The following is a 21,368-nucleotide window of genomic DNA, read 5'->3' as shown; positions in this document are numbered from 1 at the left end:
TAATCTCCCCGTGCCTAACAAAAATGAATGTGTCCTCATGTAACGCAACTGGTGCGATGTAAAGCGCTCTGATAGCAGATATCTTCGGGTCAAGTTCGTGCTATATAAAACTCAGTAAAATAACAGAAACAAAACCAAGAAGGAAATAGCAGAAGGGATGGGATTGAGGGGGTAATCACTCATCAGTTGGAGGAGGAGGGTGAGAGCAAAGAATGCAGGAGTTGAAGGCAGATGCAAGAAGGCATTAACTGAATGGACGGCTGCAAGGCGGCAAGAGCTAAAGGACAGAGCCAAGAAGACAGGGGATGGAGCGTTCTTGAATGTATTGTATTGTTATATGTGTAGAGGGCCTCCTACCCCTATGTTTTTTTTAAAAAAATTAAATTTTATTTTAAAGGTTTTATATAGCGCTGGCTAGACCCGGAGGTATCAGAGCGCTTTAGATGAGCATCAGATCAGTTACAGGTTACATCGTTACAAAGGTTACACAGTTATTAGAACATGGCAACATAGTTACTTGTAAGTTCAAGATAAACAATAAGCACAAATACGTAAGGGGAAAACCAGGCAAGGGGAAAGATTCAGGGGAGGGGGAAGGAGCTAATATTTTCTTCATCGAAGAAGAAAAAAAACAATTACCCATCTTTTCTGTTTTTTTAGCTAGAAATGCAGGCAAATTGAAATGCTACACATCAAGGAAGAGAGAGGAGGGAGTGATTGTTGCGGAAAGGCCTTTTGAAACACCTGACACAAATAATTTAAGAAGAGCCCTTTCTTCCCAATTGAAATGCTTGTTTTAGAATGGCCGCCCCTCTCTTCCTGGTGCTGTGCCAGGCAGCTCCCTGCACCCGCTGTTTCTTGTTTAGTAAAGGCGGGCACACCCCTGCAATCTTGACATTAGACAGTACATAACCACAGACGCTAATCATCAGAGTCCATCTTATTTAAAGTGTGTTTTTAAAACAGACAATCTAAAGCAGTATCATGCCTCCACTACCAAACTTAAGTTGTATTTAATGTTGGCACCGATTTGTCAGAAAAGGTCAACAATCTTTGCAATGTGGACGATCAAATGTGTTCCATATCTTTAAAGATGCAATAAATGAAGAATTACATTTGGCACAGTCAGACTTCATGCTGAAGGAAGATGATTCATTCGAGGGCCTGTCCCAGCCCTCGGGCAGGCCGCCTTTTTCCTGTTCTACAAACATTGTTGAACGGAGCACACACAGCAGCCAAGGAAACCCCACCTACCCAGGAATGCACAACGCTAGCCCGGGCTCCCCGTGAGCACTGAGCGTGGATACAATATGCATAGGGTGTGTGGTTGGAAGGGCGTTGTATTTGTTTTGAATTTGATGCTATGTTACAAGTGTTCCCATTCCATGTTGTGCATGAGGACCACTGACTGGGGTGCATGCAGCTTATTGTGCAATAGGATGCAGGGATTAGCAATGGCTTAAGAGGTGAGAGATGTACACACTACTTTGTTTTTCATCTCTGCAGGTTCCTATATGGTATATATTTTGTTCATAATCCCACCTGGTGATTACTGCACGGAGTCGTCCATTCTGAAAATACTATGCCTAGTGTTTAAAGTTAATAGTCCTGAGTAGGCATAGATTAAATAGTACACAGAAGTGATGCAACAGTGTGAGAGTAGGATAATAGGAGTGACTGCAGGGTGAGTGAGGTGACCATATGTAAGTGCAGAGTTGGACGAAAGAATGCATGGTTAATGATGGGCTTCTTTGAGTGAGATTGCAGATTGAGCAGTGAGGGGACAGGTGAGTGAAGTGTGACATGAGTGAAGGGTGAGTAGTGTGCTTGTGTGACTGCAGGGTGAGGTACAGGGTAAACAGAGCATGTGCATTGCGAGTGCAGAGTGAGGACTGTGAGTGCAGGGTGAGCGGGTGAATGGTGTGAGTGCATAGTGGTCAGTGTAAGTGCATTGTGATTGCTACAAGTACAGGGTGAGCGTAAAAGTGAAGGGCGAGAAAGAGGAGTGACTTGTCTGAATGCAGGGTGCATTCTCGGACACTTGAAGTAACTCAGAATGTTATTTATGGCAGCGTAGGGTTTCAGGTATAAGTTAAACTTTTGTTATTTTGGCATTAATAGGGATGTAGAGTGTAGGGAATAATGTGCTTATATCAACAAAACTTCCAGTTCTATGATTACGGTTGCCAGCTCATTTTGATGCCCCATACAGGACAAAAATAAGCATTCACCTAAAGCCGTATTTTCAGCACTTATCTGTGCATACTTCAAACAGCAAACATAAATATAAAACACTTAATTGTGTTTAAGGGCTGCCTGAATGATCCATGGCTGATAATGTAAGGGAACAAAGACCAAAAAGTCATATAACAAATGAATACATACATTTTTATTTATAACCCTATTTAGTGTCTTAAAACAACACATGGCTGGCATTTTTCTTTTGGCAACCGTACTTTATATTCCTTTTCATGAAATGCCTTCTCACACTATAGCAGTAAATGTGAATTTCAAATGTAAGGAATAGTCCCAGGGGTACTGCCTGGAACCAGAAAAAACTAAGCCTCTGTCACCAGTTTACAAAAGTATGCAATGGTTCATTACATAATGAGAAGTTGATGCTGTGCATAAGATACATATTGCATCTTGTGCATTCTGTGCTCCTCAACAAACAAGTTATCAACTAAAATCTTAACAGGGACTACTTGGCCTCTCATCCTTAAACACTGTGACTCAATACTTATAGTTACTTTCAGTTAGTATGTAATCAGAGGACAGGTTTTCTATTGCACAACACGTCACTTTGTGGTCACTGCGTAGTAGCCCTTTATTATATATCGACAACCAATCAAAGCAAACCAATTTGATCAGCCCTGATGATTGTACACAGTGGCTGGGATCATTGTAAAATTATTTATGATCGTCTTTGAAAATTGTGGAGACCAAGTCACATATGTCACAAATTTACAAGTTTTTTTTTTTGAGTTCCATTCACACTGGTGACACCTAGCACTGTTATGTTTTTTCCTTTATCCATAAATTCATACATTGTTTAAAATATAAAAGTAACATTAGACATACAACCAGAAGTGTCCTTGGTAGCCTTTCTTTCCCACCTGACGTCACAGTAACCCTTAACCATTGCCATTGTGCATATAATTATCAAGATAGTTTTTCATTTTCCCTCAGGAACTGTAGTGTTTTACATGGAAATACAGAAGTGCTGGTAATCACTATTTAGAGTACCTGTTTGCTCCTGAGATGTACCAGTACTCTCCTATTTAACATACAGCAGCAGAGCTAAAAAGTGCAGGTACTCTCCCTTTCATATTAAAGTGCAGGTACTCAGTACCAGACAGCACCTGCCCATTTAAAGCACTGCTGTGTGGGATGCTTGGTGGTTAGTAGAATCAAGAAAACATGCATTGTATGGTCTAGTATTCAGTTTCAGAACAGGGTGCAAGGCCTAAGAAAAATAGTGGGGGGGCGGCTGTGATTCACAATGATTTCACAGGAAGTGATGTCACAATAATAAGTAAGGTCATAATAGTCCTCACAAAAATGACCAGACCTATTCTACATAACCAACACACTAACATAATCTGTACAGAAATGGGAAATCATTTTTTTTTTGATTTGTTGTACTCTTGATAAGTGATAAGTAAGTATTCTGTATATTAATATGTAGTGGCGCTCAGTTATGGGTGAAAGGAACACTATTTTTTTAACAGACTAGTGGAACTTAGTATAACCTCTTTAAACTGCGGTTGGACTGCAAATAAAATGTGCTGGGTGTATTTTTTTAGCAGCAGCATTTTGTGTTAAGGTTTGTTTTCTGATGATGTTCTTTGTCCAGTTTCAAAGCACAAAACTGAATATTTGTAATATCCTAGGCGATGGAAGGGTTAATGTTGTGGGGTTCTCTGTTACTTCCCAGAAAAGAGATTCAAATAGTACTCACAAATAAAGGGAATGCGGCTGGTGGGGGGCCTTGGTGGAGGTTTAAAACACCCCGAGACGAGAGACCAGGTTAGAGGCATGCAATGTTTGTAAATGCAAGCAGCTGCAGTGCTGGGCAGCACGACCTGACACCTCTCAGCCTCCTGTCGGCTTGAGTAAGGGGAACGGAGTCTATCCATTAAAAATAGTGTGGGGACTCAGTACTCCCACATCCACTCCCAACTAGTGCCCTGTCCGTGAATGAGAAAGGGCCATTTATGTGCAGGTTAAGTTCAAGGTCACTGAAAGTAGCGTTTAAGGGAATGAGGTGCAGAAGGCAGGCAGGGGGGGCTGAGCCTCAGGGGGGGCAGCACAAGGCTAGCCAGGTAGGGGCCGGGCAATTTAAATTATGGCAAATAAAGGCCTTGCCGGTGACAGACTTCGGACTGTCCTGACCTTAGCGTGGCTTTGTCTTCTCTAGGCTATGCGCGCCCCTGGCCTGATGCATCATGCCACACCTTACGCTAACGTGCATTTTTTATTGCCTGTGAGCTCATTGCGGCGATTGCGCACGTGTTGTCCCTCTCCCGACAAATGTAATGAGGGCATTGGTCACCAGCCAGCCCTCCCCCCGCCCCACACGTGCATACGCATCCCGGAAGGCGGAAAGTTCGTCTTGGAGTAAACAAGTGAGCGCCGCGGCAGTGCCCCGCGCACCCACCCTGTCCTGCCGCCATAGATTGATATAATAAAGAACCTGCTCATGCTCAGGGGCGGCCCGCCGCACCGGCACCATTTCTGAAGAGCCTCAGGGCCCGGGCCGGGGCCCACGAACCATTTATAATTGCCTCAGGGGCCCCGGCCGGGGTCCCCGCTGCCCCGCACCGTCTACTCCATTTAAGAGTCTCGTCGAGACTAGTCAGGGGTCCGCAGTCAGTCCTGCCCGCAGTCGCACCATTAAGAGAGCCTCTCAGTTCAGTCCTGTCTCAGTTACTAGTCACACCCGGGCCCCAGCCAGGGCCCGCCTACCAGTACCATTGGTATGTTTCAGGAGCCCGCACCATTCCTGCATCAAGCGGCCAGAGACACCATGTAACAATTTCCGCACCAGTCCTCAGGAGCCTCAGGGCCCCGTCCGGGGCCCAGACAACATTTATAAGTGCCTGTTCCTCACTCACACGGGCCCCTGCTGGGGCCCCCGCACCATTTCTAAGATTCTCAGGGGCTCCGGCTGGAGCCCCGGCCGTGGCCCCAGCACCATTTTGTCAGAGCCTTCTTGCGCAGCGGTGGCACCACCATTCAGTTTATTAAAGAGGCCGGGCGCGGGCGTGCTGTCAATGATGTATTACAGTGAGGGGCCCGGGGCCCCCTGGAGCACAGGGTCCCCCTGCAACGCGAGGGCTGCGGGGGCTTGCGTTACACCCCTGGCTGTACCTGTCACACCCAATTGCATCATGTAAACTCGGCACACATCCACAACACAATTATCACAGTAGGCGGCGAACAATCAATTGTGTGTATGAGCAGATATATAAGCACAAGTAAGTAACAACACCATACAGTGAGACAAGCCTTGCCAAGGTCAGCAGTGACCCACAACACATTGATTGGTTACACATTGTTGAGTCCACTTCAACACTGTCACGCATCATCAACCATCAAATGCATAATTGACATGGCAGGGACCACAGACCAATGTACGTCACAAATAGCCAACCATGGCACGTGCGTCCAACTGTGAATTCTATGCAATAATGGCATTGTGTGCACGATGATGTGCCCTTCACCATGTTGCCGCTGTGTACTGTTGAAGTGTTCCCCGATGGACCTTGCCATTGCATGTGCCCCAAATTGAGGTAGCTACCGCCTGGCCCGGCGGTGAGTCACCAGCACCACCCCTTACACAAGTGAGCTAGTCATTGGCATGGAGACATGGGAAGATGGCGGTGGGCATGCTCCACCACCCAAATTGTGGTAGCTACCGCCTGGCCATGGGGGTGTTTCACCAGCACCACCCCTTACACATGTGCGCTAGTCATTGGCATGAAGACATGGGAAGATGGCGGTGGGCATGCTCCGCCACCCAAATCACGGTAGCTACAGCCTGGCCACGGCGGTGTGTCACCAGCATCACCCCTTACACAAGTGCGCTAGTCATTGGCTTGGAGACATGGGTAGATGCGGTGGGCATGCTCTGCCACCCAAATCGCGGTAGCTACCGCCTGGCCACGGCAGTGTGTCACCAGCACCACCCCTTATACAAGTGCGCTAGTATGCGTATATGCGTTTGTATTTATATAGCGCACTTCTACCCAGAGGTCTCGTAGCGCTGTATTCATACCGCTGTGGAACCCATTGTAAAGGATACGCGATGATTCTGCAGGAGCGTCAGGAATCCGAAGTATAATCCGCAGCCTTCCCCTGTAGCCTTCCGACTCTATCAAGCACTAGAGCACAGGAGGCAAAACAGGGGAAAACAGGGGGAAAAAACAAGGAAAGGTTGGGGGTAACAAGTGGGTGTTGAGGGTCTTCAGACTGGTCGTCTCAACCTTCTTGTGGGCTTGGCAATCAAGAGAGACTGTAATGCAAAGGGTTATATTCTTACATCTGAAGAGGACAATCACCTTCCCAATTATACAACATAACCTTTCATACCTAGCTACTTGTATATGAATGTTCCTGAATGGATATGAGAGGACCTCTGGACAGGGATATAACTGGAGCTGTAGTGAAGAAGACAATACCTTCATAAGTTGAATGACCTAAAGTATACTTGTATATGGTGTGACTAACAAGATATACTGCTCACTCTGATCTTCTGTCTTAACTGCCACGAAGTACACCCCAAAGGATTAATTGAACATAAGAATTCGGTTGTCATATCCTGGATAGTGGAAACAACATCTACAACAAACAAAACAGAGAATCATACACTGCAATACAGTAGTACTGATACCAATTACAATGTGCAGCGCAAGGATGCGCTGTTACCGTGTTTCTGGAACATGTAGCTGTAGCCCATTCCTCTCTGGTCCACGCAAGATATCAAGTCCAATGAGGTGAAGAAATCACCAGTGCTGAATAACCCCCAAAAGTAAGTGGTGTGAAGGGATAAGGAAAAGCCCTAACTAACTAAGGGCAGCACACCTGTAACAACCCGGCCGCCAACGGAGCAGAACCCGGCTGGCAGCGGAGCAAATCCGGTGTGGTAGGAAGAAGGAAGGGAGAAGGTGTGCCCGGCCCGTCAGCGGAGCAAAACCCGGCTGACAAGCGGAGCGGTAAACGAGGCCAAGAACAGAGGGAGGAAGCCCGGCTCGCCAGCGGAGCACAAGCCCAGCTGACAAGCGGAGCAGCAAAGAGGCAAAGGTAGGGAGAGGAAATCCCGCCGGATGGCGGAGTCAAACCCGGCCGCCGGGCGGGATATTAGAACACTGCACAGCAGCCAAAATAGGGAAATGACACGGAACGTGTCAAATTGCACAAGCGCGGTGGAGAGGCGCTTTGTGAACGAGAGAGGCGGCCCGCAAAGGTTCTTAACCGAACCAACAGAGCCGAAGTCAATATCACTGCGGGAGAACGCCAGGACGGAGGAAAAACCGGAAGTCAGGCACAGGAAGTCAGGGACAAAAACGAACCCAACGGAGCTAGACGCTAGAACGTGAAGCGTCGCTCCCTGGGTTAAGGATACCTTTATAGCGCACAATAAAAGGGCTAGCGCACTGGGAGGGGGCTTGAGGCATGACACCCATCCTGGCTTTCCTGTGAAATATCCACTCCTGGGCACCCCCAAGGTGAAGCCAGGCATCGAAGCGCTGCTGGGGCCGTTGTGGAGATTAAGCAAGCTATTTCCCAGAGTCACAGAGTGAGACCCATGATTAGACTAGGCACCGAGGCGAGAATTATCAGGTCCGGGGAAATTGAGTCCAAGAGCTGCAGAGGCGGGAATGGAACCCTGGTCCCGGGCTAGACCTCTGCATCAGGGTTTGCCGCTCTAACCATTGAGCCACGATTCTCCAGATGAATACATCCCCATTGAATTATACTAGTCATTGGCATGGAGACATGGGAAGATGGCGGTGGGCATGCTCGCCACCCAAATTGCAGTAGCTACCGCCTGGCCAAGGCGATGTGTCACCAGCACCACCCCTTACACAAGTGCGCTAGTCATTGGCATGGAGACATGGGAAAATGGCGGTGGGCATGCTCCACCACCCAAATCGTGGTAGCTACCGGTTGGCCCCGGCGGTGTGTCACCAGCACACCCCTTACACAAGTGTGCTAGTCATTGGCATGGAGACATGGGAAGATGGCGGTGGGCATGCTCTGCCACCCAACTTGCGGTAGCTATCGCCTGGCCACGGCGGTGTGTCACCAGCACCACCCCTTACACAAGTGCGCTAGTCATTGGCATGGAGACATGGGAAGATGGAGGTGGGCATGCTTCGCCACCCAAATCGTGGTAGCTACCGCCTGGCCACGGCGGTGCTTCACCGCCATGGAGCATTGCCTACAGCCAATGGGAGCGATGATTGTGGTGGCATGATGCAGTTTTGAAAATCGTGGAAGGCCTGCTCCGCCACCGCAGAGGCAGTCATTGGATGGTTTTGAAAGATGCACCATAGCGGTAGCGCACCCTGGGCCCCTGCGGTGCATCACCGCCATGGAGCATTGCCTACAGCCAATGGGAGCTATCATTGCGGTGGCATGATACAGTTTTGAAAATCGCGGAAGGCCTGCTCTGCCATTGCTGAAGGCCTGCTCCACCACCGCGGAGGCGGTCATTGGATTGTTTTGAAAGATTCACCAAAGCGATAGCGCACCCCGGGCCCCAGCGGTGCATCACCACCATGGAGCATTGCCTTCAGCCAATGGGAACGACGATTGCGGTGGCATGATGCAGTTTTGAAAATCGTGGAAGGCCTGCTCCGCCACCGCAGAGGCAGTCATTGGATGGTTTTGAAAGATGCACCATAGCGGTAGCGCACCCTGGGCCCCTGCGGTGCATCACCGCCATGGAGCATTGCCTACAGCCAATGGGAGCTATCATTGCGGTGGCATGATACAGTTTTGAAAATCGCGGAAGGCCTGCTCTGCCATTGCTGAAGGCCTGCTCCACCACCGCGGAGGCGGTCATTGGATTGTTTTGAAAGATTCACCAAAGCGATAGCGCACCCCGGGCCCCAGCGGTGCATCACCACCATGGAGCATTGCCTACAGCCAATGGGAGCTATCATTGCGGTGGCATGATACAGTTTTGAAAATCGCGGAAGGCCTGCTCTGCCATTGCTGAAGGCCTGCTCCACCACCGCGGAGGCGGTCATTGGATTGTTTTGAAAGATTCACCAAAGCGATAGCGCACCCCGGGCCCCAGCGGTGCATCACCACCATGGAGCATTGCCTTCAGCCAATGGGAGCAATGATTGCGGTGGCATGATACAGTTTTGAAAATCGCGGAAGGCCTGCTCCACCATCGCGGAAGGCCTGCTCCGTCACCACGGAGGCGGTCATTGGATGGTTTTGAAAGATGCACCATTGCGGTAGCGCATCCCGGGCCCCTGCGGTGCATCATAGCCATGGAGAATTGCCTACAGCCAATGGGAGCGATGATTGCGGTGGCATGATGCAGTTTTGAAAATCGTGGAAGGACTTCTCGGCCACCGTAGAGGCGGTCATTGGATGGTTTTGAAAGAGGCAGACCTGGACAACCAATTGTTGCAGCTTGGCACCTAAGAAACGACCCCAGGGGGCTATAAATCTGTGGGAGTGAGCCTCACATTTCCACTGCTCACAGAGCCTGCTGCCTGGGACCCTCTCCTGCTACTGTAACCAGAGCCTGCTGCCTGGGACCCTCTCCTGCTGCTGCCTCCAGAGCCTGCTGCCTGGGACCCCTCACCACTCACTTCCACCACAGGTGTTCCATGTCCACAGGGATGGCAAGGACAGAGAAGATCCGTGTCAGTCCAGTCACAAGCGAGGAGCTGGAGGTCCTTGTGGACGGGGTGCTGGCACAGTACCCAAGGCTGTATGGTGCCCCCAATGTTGTGGTAAGTCATCAGAAAGGGAGGTGTAGGGCAGGGGGGGTCAGACATGTAGTTGGACTGCTGCAGTATATGCCTGGGGTTGTGGGGCTGTGTCATACACTGACAAACATGCTGTCTCCAGGGCAAAGGAGTGTGTGTCCCCCAATGTCAAGGTTTTCCATGCCTGCAGTGGTATGTCTGAGTGGAGTGTGTTACATTGTCAGCCATACAGAGCCACAGGATGTTGGACATTCAGGTGCCAGGACAGTAATTGCTCGGCCAATTGTCTCTGTGTGCCCCTGTTGTCCGACTCAGTGTGAACCCAGAAGCTAAAGCCAGTGCCCGCCCACCAAGATGCGCTCACATGACTGCACTTACTGGGTCCTTACTCTTGCTCATTCACACTGAAATAGAAATATGCACCATCTCAGCCCTGTATAATTGCACAGGACAACACTTGTGTAGATGGATATTTTGTTGGTGAGTCCATGTACCCTGATGCCACACACATTACATACACATATGTGCACAGGGCATGCTCATTGAATGCTGCCCAGTCATGCACACAGTGATTCTACACACAGACACAGGTCTGTAGTGTAGTTCCTATCTTCCCAATAGGCTCTGCGCATTGGAATAATATATTCAGCAGTGTAGACGTAGGACTGAGGTCGACTAGGTCTCTACTGACTATATTGGACTTAAGGTTTGCCAGCTAGCTCAGAGGTCACTAGAAACTTTCTCGAATAAACGAGGAGTTTAACCTCCCTGGATAGACAAGAAGGGATTAGCTTCTGACAACCATAAAACATGACAACTTTGCTCCCTCAGAATAAGAGTGTATCTCTAGAGTCGTGTGAAAACAATAGACAGCTATTTCACTCAGTCAAGTGTGCATACTTAGTTTCACCAGAGTGCAGAGAAAAGAGAGACAGGCGTTTTCAATAAAAGGTGTTATTTATTGAGCAGTCTTCTTTATCATGCAAGAGAAATGAATTGCCATAATTGCAATACTCATAGTAAAGTAAAGTGCGTACAGTAAAAGGAGTATTATGAAATAATACTGTAAAAACATTGATATGGTTTCTTAGCCATATGATACTTTAAAATAGATAATAGATATACATACATATATACATTGACTAACGTACTCAACTGGTGCTTCTAAATACGCCTACCCCGGTGTACCTGACCTAAGCCTAATACGTGGGAAGGAGTAAGTAAGTAGCAGTTTAAGTTAAGTTGGTTTTGCCAAGGAATCTGAATCAAGAATTCTCTTAAAGGGTTTAGTCAGCTCTGTACCCGGATATTAGAAAGCAGGAGGTCTGGTATCTCTCTCTCAGGACTCGATATCCCAGTAACCCGCGAGATCAATTTAGTATTTGTCAGCATTGTTTTTACCCCTGTCTTATTTAACAGTTTGAAATAAAACGTTTCTGCATCACTTGTGTTAAACCCTGGGAAGTATTGGAATTTCTCTTAAAATGTTTTCGAACTGCTTTGAGGTGGAGTTGCACAATGTTCCCATTGATTATAGTTAAAAAAAATTTAGGCTGAGCAGGTTTATGCAAATAGTGATGTGCAAAGTGATTATAACAATACATTTCTTCATAATTTGATGAACCCTGTAAGTAATCATGTTCTGTAAATTTTGCTGACATTACTAAATCTGACATCATATCATTAATACTTTCAAAGTCCCAATCATCAGAGAATGTACTTGGTTTTACAAAGTCACTTAATGAAACCTTGAACTGATGTGGATATTTCAAGAGCTCAACCGGACCATAGATTTCATAATCCGTTTTGTCCCATGCTACCCCACCGGGTATTGGATTGGCTGTGACATTCACTGATGATAGTTATCTTTTCTCGATGTGAGATGACTTGTGAGGCTTTAGGACCAAGTTGATGTTCTGACGTGCTGTGTCCAAGGTACTGTATTTTCCTTCAATGAATTTTCCCAAACAAAGAACCATGATGAGCCAAAGCAGGAGGAAAAGTACACCTAACACAATCCAAAATTCAATCCATGGAGAAATCAGATAGGTTTCTTTGAGTTGATGTAGAAGTTCAGTTATTTTGTCTTTAAAAGTTTTTGTTGCTGGCGTTTCTTCCTGTTTGCTTGGATCTTCAGAAAAGTTATCGAAATTGAGGAAGTAGCCAGATGCAGTTCTGTCAATTGTTGGAATCGCTTCCGGATTTTTTGTTGCTTTTTCATTTTTTGTTTGATTAGCATAGTCTGAGGCTACATCGTTGAACCTCTTGTATTGTAGCAAGTTTTGGTACTCTGCTATTTCTTGGGAGTCCACTGGGCCTACTACTTATTATTGGCCACATGATTGTGGTTTTACCAGGTCGATGGATACAACTTGGTTCTCCTTTTTACTAGCAAGGGGCGGTAGTACAACTGATCTCGTTCCGCTGATAGCTAAGACAGGTACTGCTTTTCTGTAAGAAGGCCCAAATTCCTTCTTCACCGCGATCTTCTCTCTGACCAGATCCCCAATCTTTGGAATCCAGGCAGGCCTTGCTGGGACAGGTGGTTTATCTTCAGTGGCTGTTGGCTGCTGTTTTAACTTTACGTTGCTCAGGCCTTTTCTTGTTTCATTTGAGTCCTGTAAAATAGCCAAACGATCTTTGATATCAAAGCATTTTTCTTCTACCACTGAAGTCTGACTATCGAGGTCCTGAATATGCATTCTAGTCCCGAACAATAGCTCGAACGGACTGAAATCTTTCAGAGAATTTCTTGGCAGATTATTAAGACTACGTTGGACACTTGTTAAATGTTGGACCCACCCATCACCGGAACCTAATACCCTCGCCGTTATAGATTGCTTTATGTCCCGGTTTTTTATTTCCACTATCCCATTTCCCTCAGGATCCTGGTCAGAATGTAGCATGCCAATTGCGTATGTGCCGATATGGACTCGCAAATCTTTTATAACAGTTCTGGCGTCAGCCGAGCGCTGGTGTCTACATTTTAAGTGAATCTAGTCTTAAACATAAATGGGACGCATTTCTCCTATTGGATTTTTGCGTATAGATAGCCTTATGCTTTCTAAAAGAAGGGTCCTTGCATTACTCCGGCTGGTTCGCCACTGCGATCTCTGTTGCAGTTTGACAGCCCATCGCAAATTTGTAGTTCTGCAGGCTCATCCCCGGCCACCAGTATTCTGATTGTAATTCTTTCAGAGATTTCATGATATCCTGGTGCCTTAGACCTAATCCCATATGTGCTTCTTGAATCAAGAAGATTCTCCTGTTCGTGTTTGGAATCACTCTATCCCCCACTCCAGGGATTCGAGCAAAAGGAACGGAGTTTGCATCAATTATGTATGTATAATTGAGTGGATAGTTCACAGATAATGCTGCACAGTCGCCTTTTGAAGACATTTTTACCACCAGCATGCTTTCCCCGTCTATGTATTTTTCTGAACGCTTTTTTGTGGCTACGCAAGCCGGTTGAGTTACTTCCGCTGTGGCTCTGTGAGCCAATGAATTCCCTGCAACATGAACGCCATCACGTTGATGACTCAGTGTATGTATCACGTGAGTCTTTTGTAGTTCTTTCTGCAAAAGAACTACCTGTTCCCAAAGCTTTTTATGCTTTATTGTGGCACCTGTGTCATCTTTGTAATCATTTTGAACCCAGTCCTGCAAGTCATTATTGTAAGATTTGACGCAGTAATGCGAATCGCACACTATTAGTGTGGGGAATTCGCGATCAGCATTTTCAAGCGCCATCTTTAAAGATCTTATTTCAGCTCGCTGATATGAACAGTTTCTGAGTGATTCAGTTTTGGTAATTAACGGTCTGAATTTACCCAAGCGCCAGTGGCCTTTAACAATCGCGCACGCTGCGTTGTAGGATTTTTTCTCTACATCGTAATGTTGTGCAAATCTGTCCATGTAGATTACACATTTATATTGTTCGAGAGGCAGAATGTCGATTGGCAGAGGATATTCTTCTTCATATTCTAGATTTTCCAGTTTTTTCATGTTCGGGTCAAAATAGTATTTCACGTCTACTGCAGCAAGAGAATTTTCCCATTGTATCCATTTTGGATCTAATGCCACCTTAGTCAAATTGCGTGGGCTTGTTAATGCCTCAAAGGCTGATTCTGCTGTAAAATTAGTTATCCTTTTGCTTTGGGCTTGGGCTCTTTCTTCTGCTACAGCAGTTTGAACCGCATTTACAATATTTTCTGTAAGACTGAAAGTTTTTTCAGCTTGTGTGTACAAGTGTGATTTGTAAGCTATTGGTACCGTTTCTCCCTCATTAGAGATCAGGTACGTGAATCCGCATCTTCCGGGGATGACTCGGATTACAAGGTTGCGTATGTTTTCGCGTGTTTGCAATTTTGTTTTAGCTAACATGTCTGTTTGCAATGATCTTAAAAGTTCTGTGTGTTTCTGAGTCCAATTGATTGGTTTGAAATCAGGTTTTATTAATTCATAGAGAGGTTTAACCCTCTCTGCATAATTTAGAATGTATGTTCTTCCGAAATTCAGGAACCCTAGAATTGATTGTAAGTTCTTCAGCGTTTTTGGTGCTTGGAGTACAGCGCACTTCTCTAAGAAGTTGTCTGCTAGGCTTTTGCCTTCACTTGATAATTCATATCCTAAAAACAGGACAGTTAGATGGGCAATTCGTGACTTTTTAAAGTTGAATTTGTAACCCTCAGCTGCGAACCCAAGTATTATGGTGTTCACTCTTTTCAAGTGAGTGTCCAGGTCATCATCTGTGAGATAGATGTCATCGACATAGTATAATGCCTCATCATCATATATTTGTAGTAACTCTGTTACTCTTGCTGAAAATAATCCTGGGCTATTCTTGAATCCCTGTGGGAGTCAACAGATATTTATCTGTGACCCCATTATTGAGAAAGCGGTCAAATACCTGCTTTCAGGTGCAATGTTTTGACAAAAGAATCCATTAGAGATGTCTAATGTCGTTTTGTATTTTTTACGCACGATGTTATTCATTAGTGCTGCACTGTGTGAGTTTTGTACTGCAAATGTTTTGCAACATGAGTTAAGATGTCTGTAGTCCAAAACTAGACGATATGAATCATCTGGCTTGGAGACAGGAAACAAAGGATTGTTCATTTGTGAGGTGCATGTTTCAATCACCCCTTGGTATTCAAGTTGATCTAAGATCTCCCTGACTTGCTTTTTAGCTTCTTGTTTAATTGGGTACTGCCTTTGTGCAGTTGGTTGACATTTTAACTGGATTTTGTGAGGAGGAGAGTCCTCATCCAATCCTACATGATTTTTATATAATGCATGTGCTTGGGCTACTGCCCATTTTCTTGCATATGTATATTTTCTATGAATTGAAACATGATTTGAGAAGGCAGGCATAATCATTTCTTCGCCATGAGGGCACTCCCTGACAAACTCTGGTGGCCAGTCTTTCTCAGCTAAAAGGATGTCATAGCCTTTCGAAAGGTTATCCCAAAAGAGACCTCTTACTTTCCTAGTCTTATCTCCCTCTATACGCAGTGTTATTTCGTATAATTTATGAGGTTTGCTAACTCTGGTATCTGCAGTTTCCACTTGAATGTATTCATTCGTGTCCACTGTCTCCAGAAGATTCATCAAGATCTTGCGAGCTATGGTCACTTCTGCTGCGCTGTCTAGCATTGTCTGGGCCCACTCTCCGTTTTTCAGTTGTGTCCTAAGTATCCTCGGCATGTTTAATTATTTTAATACTGGCTACCTTCTTTCTTGGAAATTGTAATTTTTTACTTTGATGAGCAGGTTCCTTGTCTTTGGACTTGACGTGCTCTTCCCTGTGTTCTGACCGTCCTCTTCTTTCCAATTTCTGTGAGGAAGTCTGAAAAGATCGAGAGGGACGTGTATCCCTATTTCTAAGGTTGTATCTTTTCTCAGAGGGCTCCCTCTGGGGAGACTTGTTTCCTTGGTCCGGAGATCTTTCTCTCCGTCGAGGAGACCTTCCTCTGGACTGGAATCGTTTTTCTTTGGGAGTGGATTGTTTATTTCCATCCCAACTCTTTTTTGGAGTGTTTAGATTATTTTTAATAAATATTTTTTCAGGATTTTCAGTTAGTTGGGGTTTTACTGGTTTCCCACCCAAACTATCTCTACCTAGTTCTTCATGAGGATTTTTCTATGATTCTTGCTCGTTCAAATGGCTGTTCTGCTATATCTGTTTCTTTCAATTTCTGGCGGATCGCCACAGATGCTGCTTCTCCTTTTATGTTGGCTAATAATATAGCCGAGACCTGCTTGAAGTCTTTCAGTAATTTCATACCCAGAGTTAAAGCAGGTTCTGGACTGTATTCATTTTGTATCTGTCTTAACACATCTGGTATTACAGCCATGGACGGAACACCATGTGTTTTTGTGTAAATGGAAGCAAAGACTGTGCCCCAAGTGTCACAGTCCTCCACATGTGGTGCGATCCCCATTGGAAGACAGATAGTCAGAATTCTGTGTTTCTCAGTAGGTGTAGTATCAGGAAATACTGCCTCTATTTGAGTGATTTTTTGTGCTAACCAGAATGGAATTTGTTCCCGTTTTATGGGTACTTTACCAAGATATGATTGTATGTTCTGTGGTGTAATTTTGTTTGTGTTCCCCTGATGAGAGGTCAGCTGTGGAATGTTAATTGCTGCTTGGACTGTTGTAGTCCGCATTACATATTGGACTAATTGTCTATGTATTTTAATCAGTTGTTTTAGCTGTGCTAAAAGTTCTGGTACTGACATTTTTTCGATGTCTGGATGTGGTGTGTAGCTGGCTAGAACCGGCCACGTTGCTCCTGGTCTGCCTAGTGGGCCGAGCCTGGTGATGTGATTGTTATGTTCTAGGGCGCCTTTAAACCAGAGCAGGTGCTCTTGGTAATTTAGTGGGATTTCAATCTCCTCGAAAGGAGTGTATTCATCCGGAGGTTCCTCTATTTTGTAATAGTGGAAGTCGTGTGTCACAGCATTTGCTGCTGGAAAGTGTATCCATGAATAGAATACCTCTGTCTGCCGATATTCATGGGCCTCTATCACGAATATGACTATACCACCTCGTGATGTCAGTCCATTTTCTATAAGTTTAATAGTTATAGTTCTTCTTACGTTGACCGCAATGAGTATAACATTCAGGTCATTCTGTTGGATAGTTGTGTCATCCAACAACAGTTGAGACGCTGTAGCATCTCTTTCTTCGTCTCGGTCAGGCATTTTACTGACAGAAGGTTTTTTGGTTGCAGATCAGGTTTCAAGGAAACAAAGATTAGGTGCACAATATTTTGGAACACTGTATCCTTCAACGTTGACTAAACCAAAAACTTTACACAGGAATCTCTTCCTACTAAGTTCCGGCTGATTTTAACCTTTTACCCACTCCAGACGTCATTTGGAATATTTACAGGAAAAGGGTTCTGTGTGCAAAAGCACGACTGAGTTACTCTAACGTCTTGCGTTAGATTTATCGCCTTACCAAACGTTGGGCGCCATGTAGTGTAGTTCCTATATTCCCAATAGGCTCTGCGCATTGGAATAATATATTCAGCAGTGTAGACGTAGGACTGAGGTCGACTAGGTCTCTACTGACTATATTAGACTTAAGGTTTGCCAGCTAGCTCAGAGTTCACTAGAAACGTTCTCGAATAAACGAGGAGGAGTTTAACCTCCCTGGATAGACAAGAAGGGATTAGCTTCTGACAACCATAAAACATGACAACTTTGCTCCCTCAGAATAAGAGTGTATCTCTAGAGTCGTGTGAAAACAATAGACAGCTATTTCACTCAGTCAAGTGTGCATACTTAGTTTCACCAGAGTGCAGAGAAAAGAGAGACGGGCGTTTTCAATAAAAGGTGTTATTTATTGAGCAGTCTTCTTTCTCATGCAAGAGAAATGAATTGCCATAATTGCAATACTCATAGTAAAGTAAAGTGCGTACAGTAAAAGGAGTATTATGAAATAATACTGTAAAAGCATTGATATGGTTTCTTAGCCATATGATACTTTAAAATAGATAATAGATATACATACATATATACATTGACTAACGTACTCAAATGGTGCTTCTAAATACGCCTACCCCGGTGTACCTGACCTAAACCTAATATGTGGGAAGGAGTAAGTAAGTAGCAGTTTAAGTTAAGTTGGTTTTGCCAAGGAATCTGAATCAAGAATTCTCTTAAAGGGTTTAGTCAGCTCCGTACCTGGATATTAGAAAGCAGGAGGTCTGGTATCTCTCTCTCAGGACTCGATATCCCAGTAACCCGCGAGGGTATCTGGAAACACCGGAGCTGGATTTCTCGGCAGGAGAAAGGACAGCGTCTCTCTCAGTGCGTCAAAGAGGAGGGGCGGCGCCCGTGGGCTCTCGCATCAGCTGGGCTCTCGGGCAAGTAGATAGCCGCTCTGCTCCAAAACCACCACGGTGTGTTTGCTTAAGGCAACGTTGGTATATTTATACCTGAAAGGTGCCGGGTTTTGACGTAAGGTTGGACATAAGACGTCAATGAAGATGTCACTAAGATCTGGCCGTTCTTAGAGTGCTCACAGGAGTTCTAGGACGAAATCAAAACAAAAGCAATGGAGAATTCCCAGGTTGCTGGAGGTTTGGTTTGTTTACAGAACTCGTTGTACTTTCTAGGAGCCTGGGGAATTAGCCTTGCTTAATTTGGACAGCATGGGCTATGACTAAATATGGATATGATTCTTATGCCTTTATAAGGATATTATTTATTATAACCACATAAGGGCATAAATCAGGACTATCGAATTTAGGATCCTAGATAGAACTACAACAGGTCGATATTTGATGTATGTAGTGGCCAGACATGCATAGGACTGGAGATGTGTGCAAGCCACTGAGGGGGTTCAGTGCAGTCGTCCTGCATGTGTGTGAGATTATCAGGGACCCTGTAAGCCCTCATAAATGCATGCAATCACATCTGCTTGGCCCATGCAGAGTGCCCTTGTGAGGTGTACCCCAGTTTGGGATGGAGGGAGATTACATTTGGTAATGAGTCTGTGTCTTGCTACTGTACTGATAGATGTTGGTACATGACACTGTGTCACTGATCATTTCCCCTTCTTTTCTCCCATACCTGCAGCTCAAGGTACACTAGCGTAAGGCCGTGTGGAGGGCCATTGCAGCAAAGGGGCGAGCCCTGTGGGTATCTAACCGACGACGCACCCACTGCCACAAGAGGAGGGACGACATCAGCCGGCTGGCAAAGAACGTGGCAGAGATGACCTTGGCGCTGCTACCACGCACTGGGCGTTTGGCATGGCGCAGAATGACACCACTGATGGGCCGCATTCTGGCAGAGACTCATTCTGAGCTGGATGCACATCTGAAGGAGCATCGGCAGCAAGGCAGGGGTGAGTATTTGGGGAGGGTGACTTTGTCTGGGAGCGGATGCATTTGTACAGGGCATGTGGCAGCGGTGGCCAATGTGATGTTTGTGGGGTGGTGCTGTGCTGTGTCATGTGAGTGGCTGCTAGAATGGGTGCCAGTATCATGCATTGGCCCAAACTGGCCTTACAAAGATGACCCCCCCCGCTGTGCTTTCCCATAGACAGATGTGTTAGGATCTACATGGTCATTCAGCATTGGGATAGTGTGAGGAATCTATTAGGGGTGAACAGCAGTGTCCACTATCTGAGTGTGACTTCATGTATGCCTACTCTGCATGCACCATGATCGTTGAGGCCCACACATCTGACAACAATGTGCCCCAGAGTACCACATGGTGTTTGATATGGGCTACTTGCCATTGTGGACTGTCATGTCCTAATAGATGTGTCTGTTGTCCCCTCCTGTTCCCTCAAGGTCTGTCAGTGGTAATAAGTGGTGTCCCCACATCATGTCCCTAGGTGTGGGCAGTGCAAGTTGTGTGTCTGGTACACTTCCTCCATGGGAAGGTTGTTGTGTTGTGTGGCCCTAACATGGCTCAGTCATGGCAGATATTCAGGGTTACAGGCACTGTTGTGGTCTATGTAGTGTGTTGCTGCAATGTGATTGCAGGGTGTGGCGGTCACCATGTTGATTTGGGCCTCTCCTGTACTGCATTGATTGAATTGCTTTGTCCTGCTGATGACACTAACACAACCCTGCATCTCTCTCTCATGCAGAATCTCCAGTGGACATGGAGGAACAGGAGCCAGAAAGCAGTGGTGGCGAGAGTAGCACTACAGCTGCACCGGAGGCCAGTGACACAGAGCTCACCAGCGCATCTGAGGGGGACCAGAGTATGCAGGAGGAATCCCTGCCTGAGACACAAAGTACTACATCATCTGATGCCAGCAGTGATGCATCCATGTCGGCAGGCAGAGGGAATGGGGACTCTACATCATCTTCTACCAAACAGCGGCCAATCGCCAGCTTCCCATCCACTTCCTCTGGTGCTGCCCATGTCCGTGTCAGTGAGAGGGGATGAGTTAGATTCACACCTGGTACCGCTGAGCCTGCACCTGTCGCCCCTGCTGTCCTCAGTGCTGAGTCTGTAGAGGTCCTGCGCCTGCTTTGTGTGGGTCAGACAGCCCTGCTCAATGCCTTCACTGACCATGACAAAATATTAGGCCAGGTGGTTGCCTACATGGACGGCATACACTCTGACGTGGGTGGGCTACACCGTACAGTCCAGGCATTGTCGTCCACAGTGACTTCTGCCCTCCAACAGGCACATACTACCATTCCTGCTCCAGTGCCTTTGTCCACCCCCCAATCAGTGGCCACATCAGATGATAGTAACCACGGTTCCCATGGGTCACAGTCATGATACAGCACAAAAATGACCCAGCAGAAACAACCCAAGCGGGCCCGCCCACAAACACCATCCCCAATGAAGAGCAGAGCCACCCCAGATGCAAAGACAAGAGCCCGTCAGGGAAGAGCAAGGCCGAAAAAGCAATGAGGCAGATATCAGGCTCCCATGCCTCAGAGGCATCACCAGTAAAGGACTCTCCTGTCCCTAAAACGTCAAGCAGAGCTAGGCGTGTAGTGTCTATGCCCACTGAGGAGGTGTTGTATGGCAAGGGTACACCTAGGAAAGGCTCAGGGCCACATTCCCCCGCCACATCAACTCCAATTCGGAGCCCAGTGAAGCAGGTGAAGGAGGGCACTATAGGGGCTACCCCTGGCAAACAGGCAAAGGAGGGCACTGTAAGGGGACACCTGGCAAACAGGGGAAGGTGGTCCAGAGTCATAGCCAGACAAAGTGTTCCGCACGATCCAGCACGTCGCCAGAGGGAGGGTGTAAGAAATGGGGGTTACCCAAATCTCAAAGGGGGTAGCATGGCACCGAGCGGGCAGGCCAAACTTCGAGGACATGTGAAGCACTCACGCAGTATCCACAGACGACACACCAATCACACTACAAAAGAGTCACGACACCACCTTTGGTTGGAAAAAGAATAAATGTAGTG

At 46.4% G+C, this 21,368-nt stretch overlaps 1 protein-coding gene across 1 annotated transcript; it reads left to right on the top strand.

The window, feature by feature from the left end:
* The first annotated feature begins 1,394 nt into the window (after positions 1 to 1,394).
* Positions 1,395 to 20,512, top strand: LOC144783050 (uncharacterized). The gene is made up of 3 exons (XM_078662224.1): positions 1,395 to 1,466; positions 19,052 to 19,322; positions 20,076 to 20,512. Exons 2-3 carry the CDS (start codon positions 19,190 to 19,192, stop codon positions 20,378 to 20,380), a joined length of 438 nt encoding a protein of 145 aa, XP_078518350.1. The 5' UTR covers positions 1,395 to 1,466; positions 19,052 to 19,189; the 3' UTR covers positions 20,381 to 20,512.
* Positions 20,513 to 21,368: the final 856 nt, after the last annotated feature.

The sequence above is a fragment of the Lissotriton helveticus genome, chromosome 9, assembly GCF_964261635.1.
Source record: "Lissotriton helveticus chromosome 9, aLisHel1.1, whole genome shotgun sequence".
NCBI classification, from domain to species: domain Eukaryota; kingdom Metazoa; phylum Chordata; class Amphibia; order Caudata; family Salamandridae; genus Lissotriton; species Lissotriton helveticus.
The sequence above is the reverse complement of the archived record's forward strand: the minus strand, read 5'-3'. Positions and strand labels throughout refer to the sequence as shown.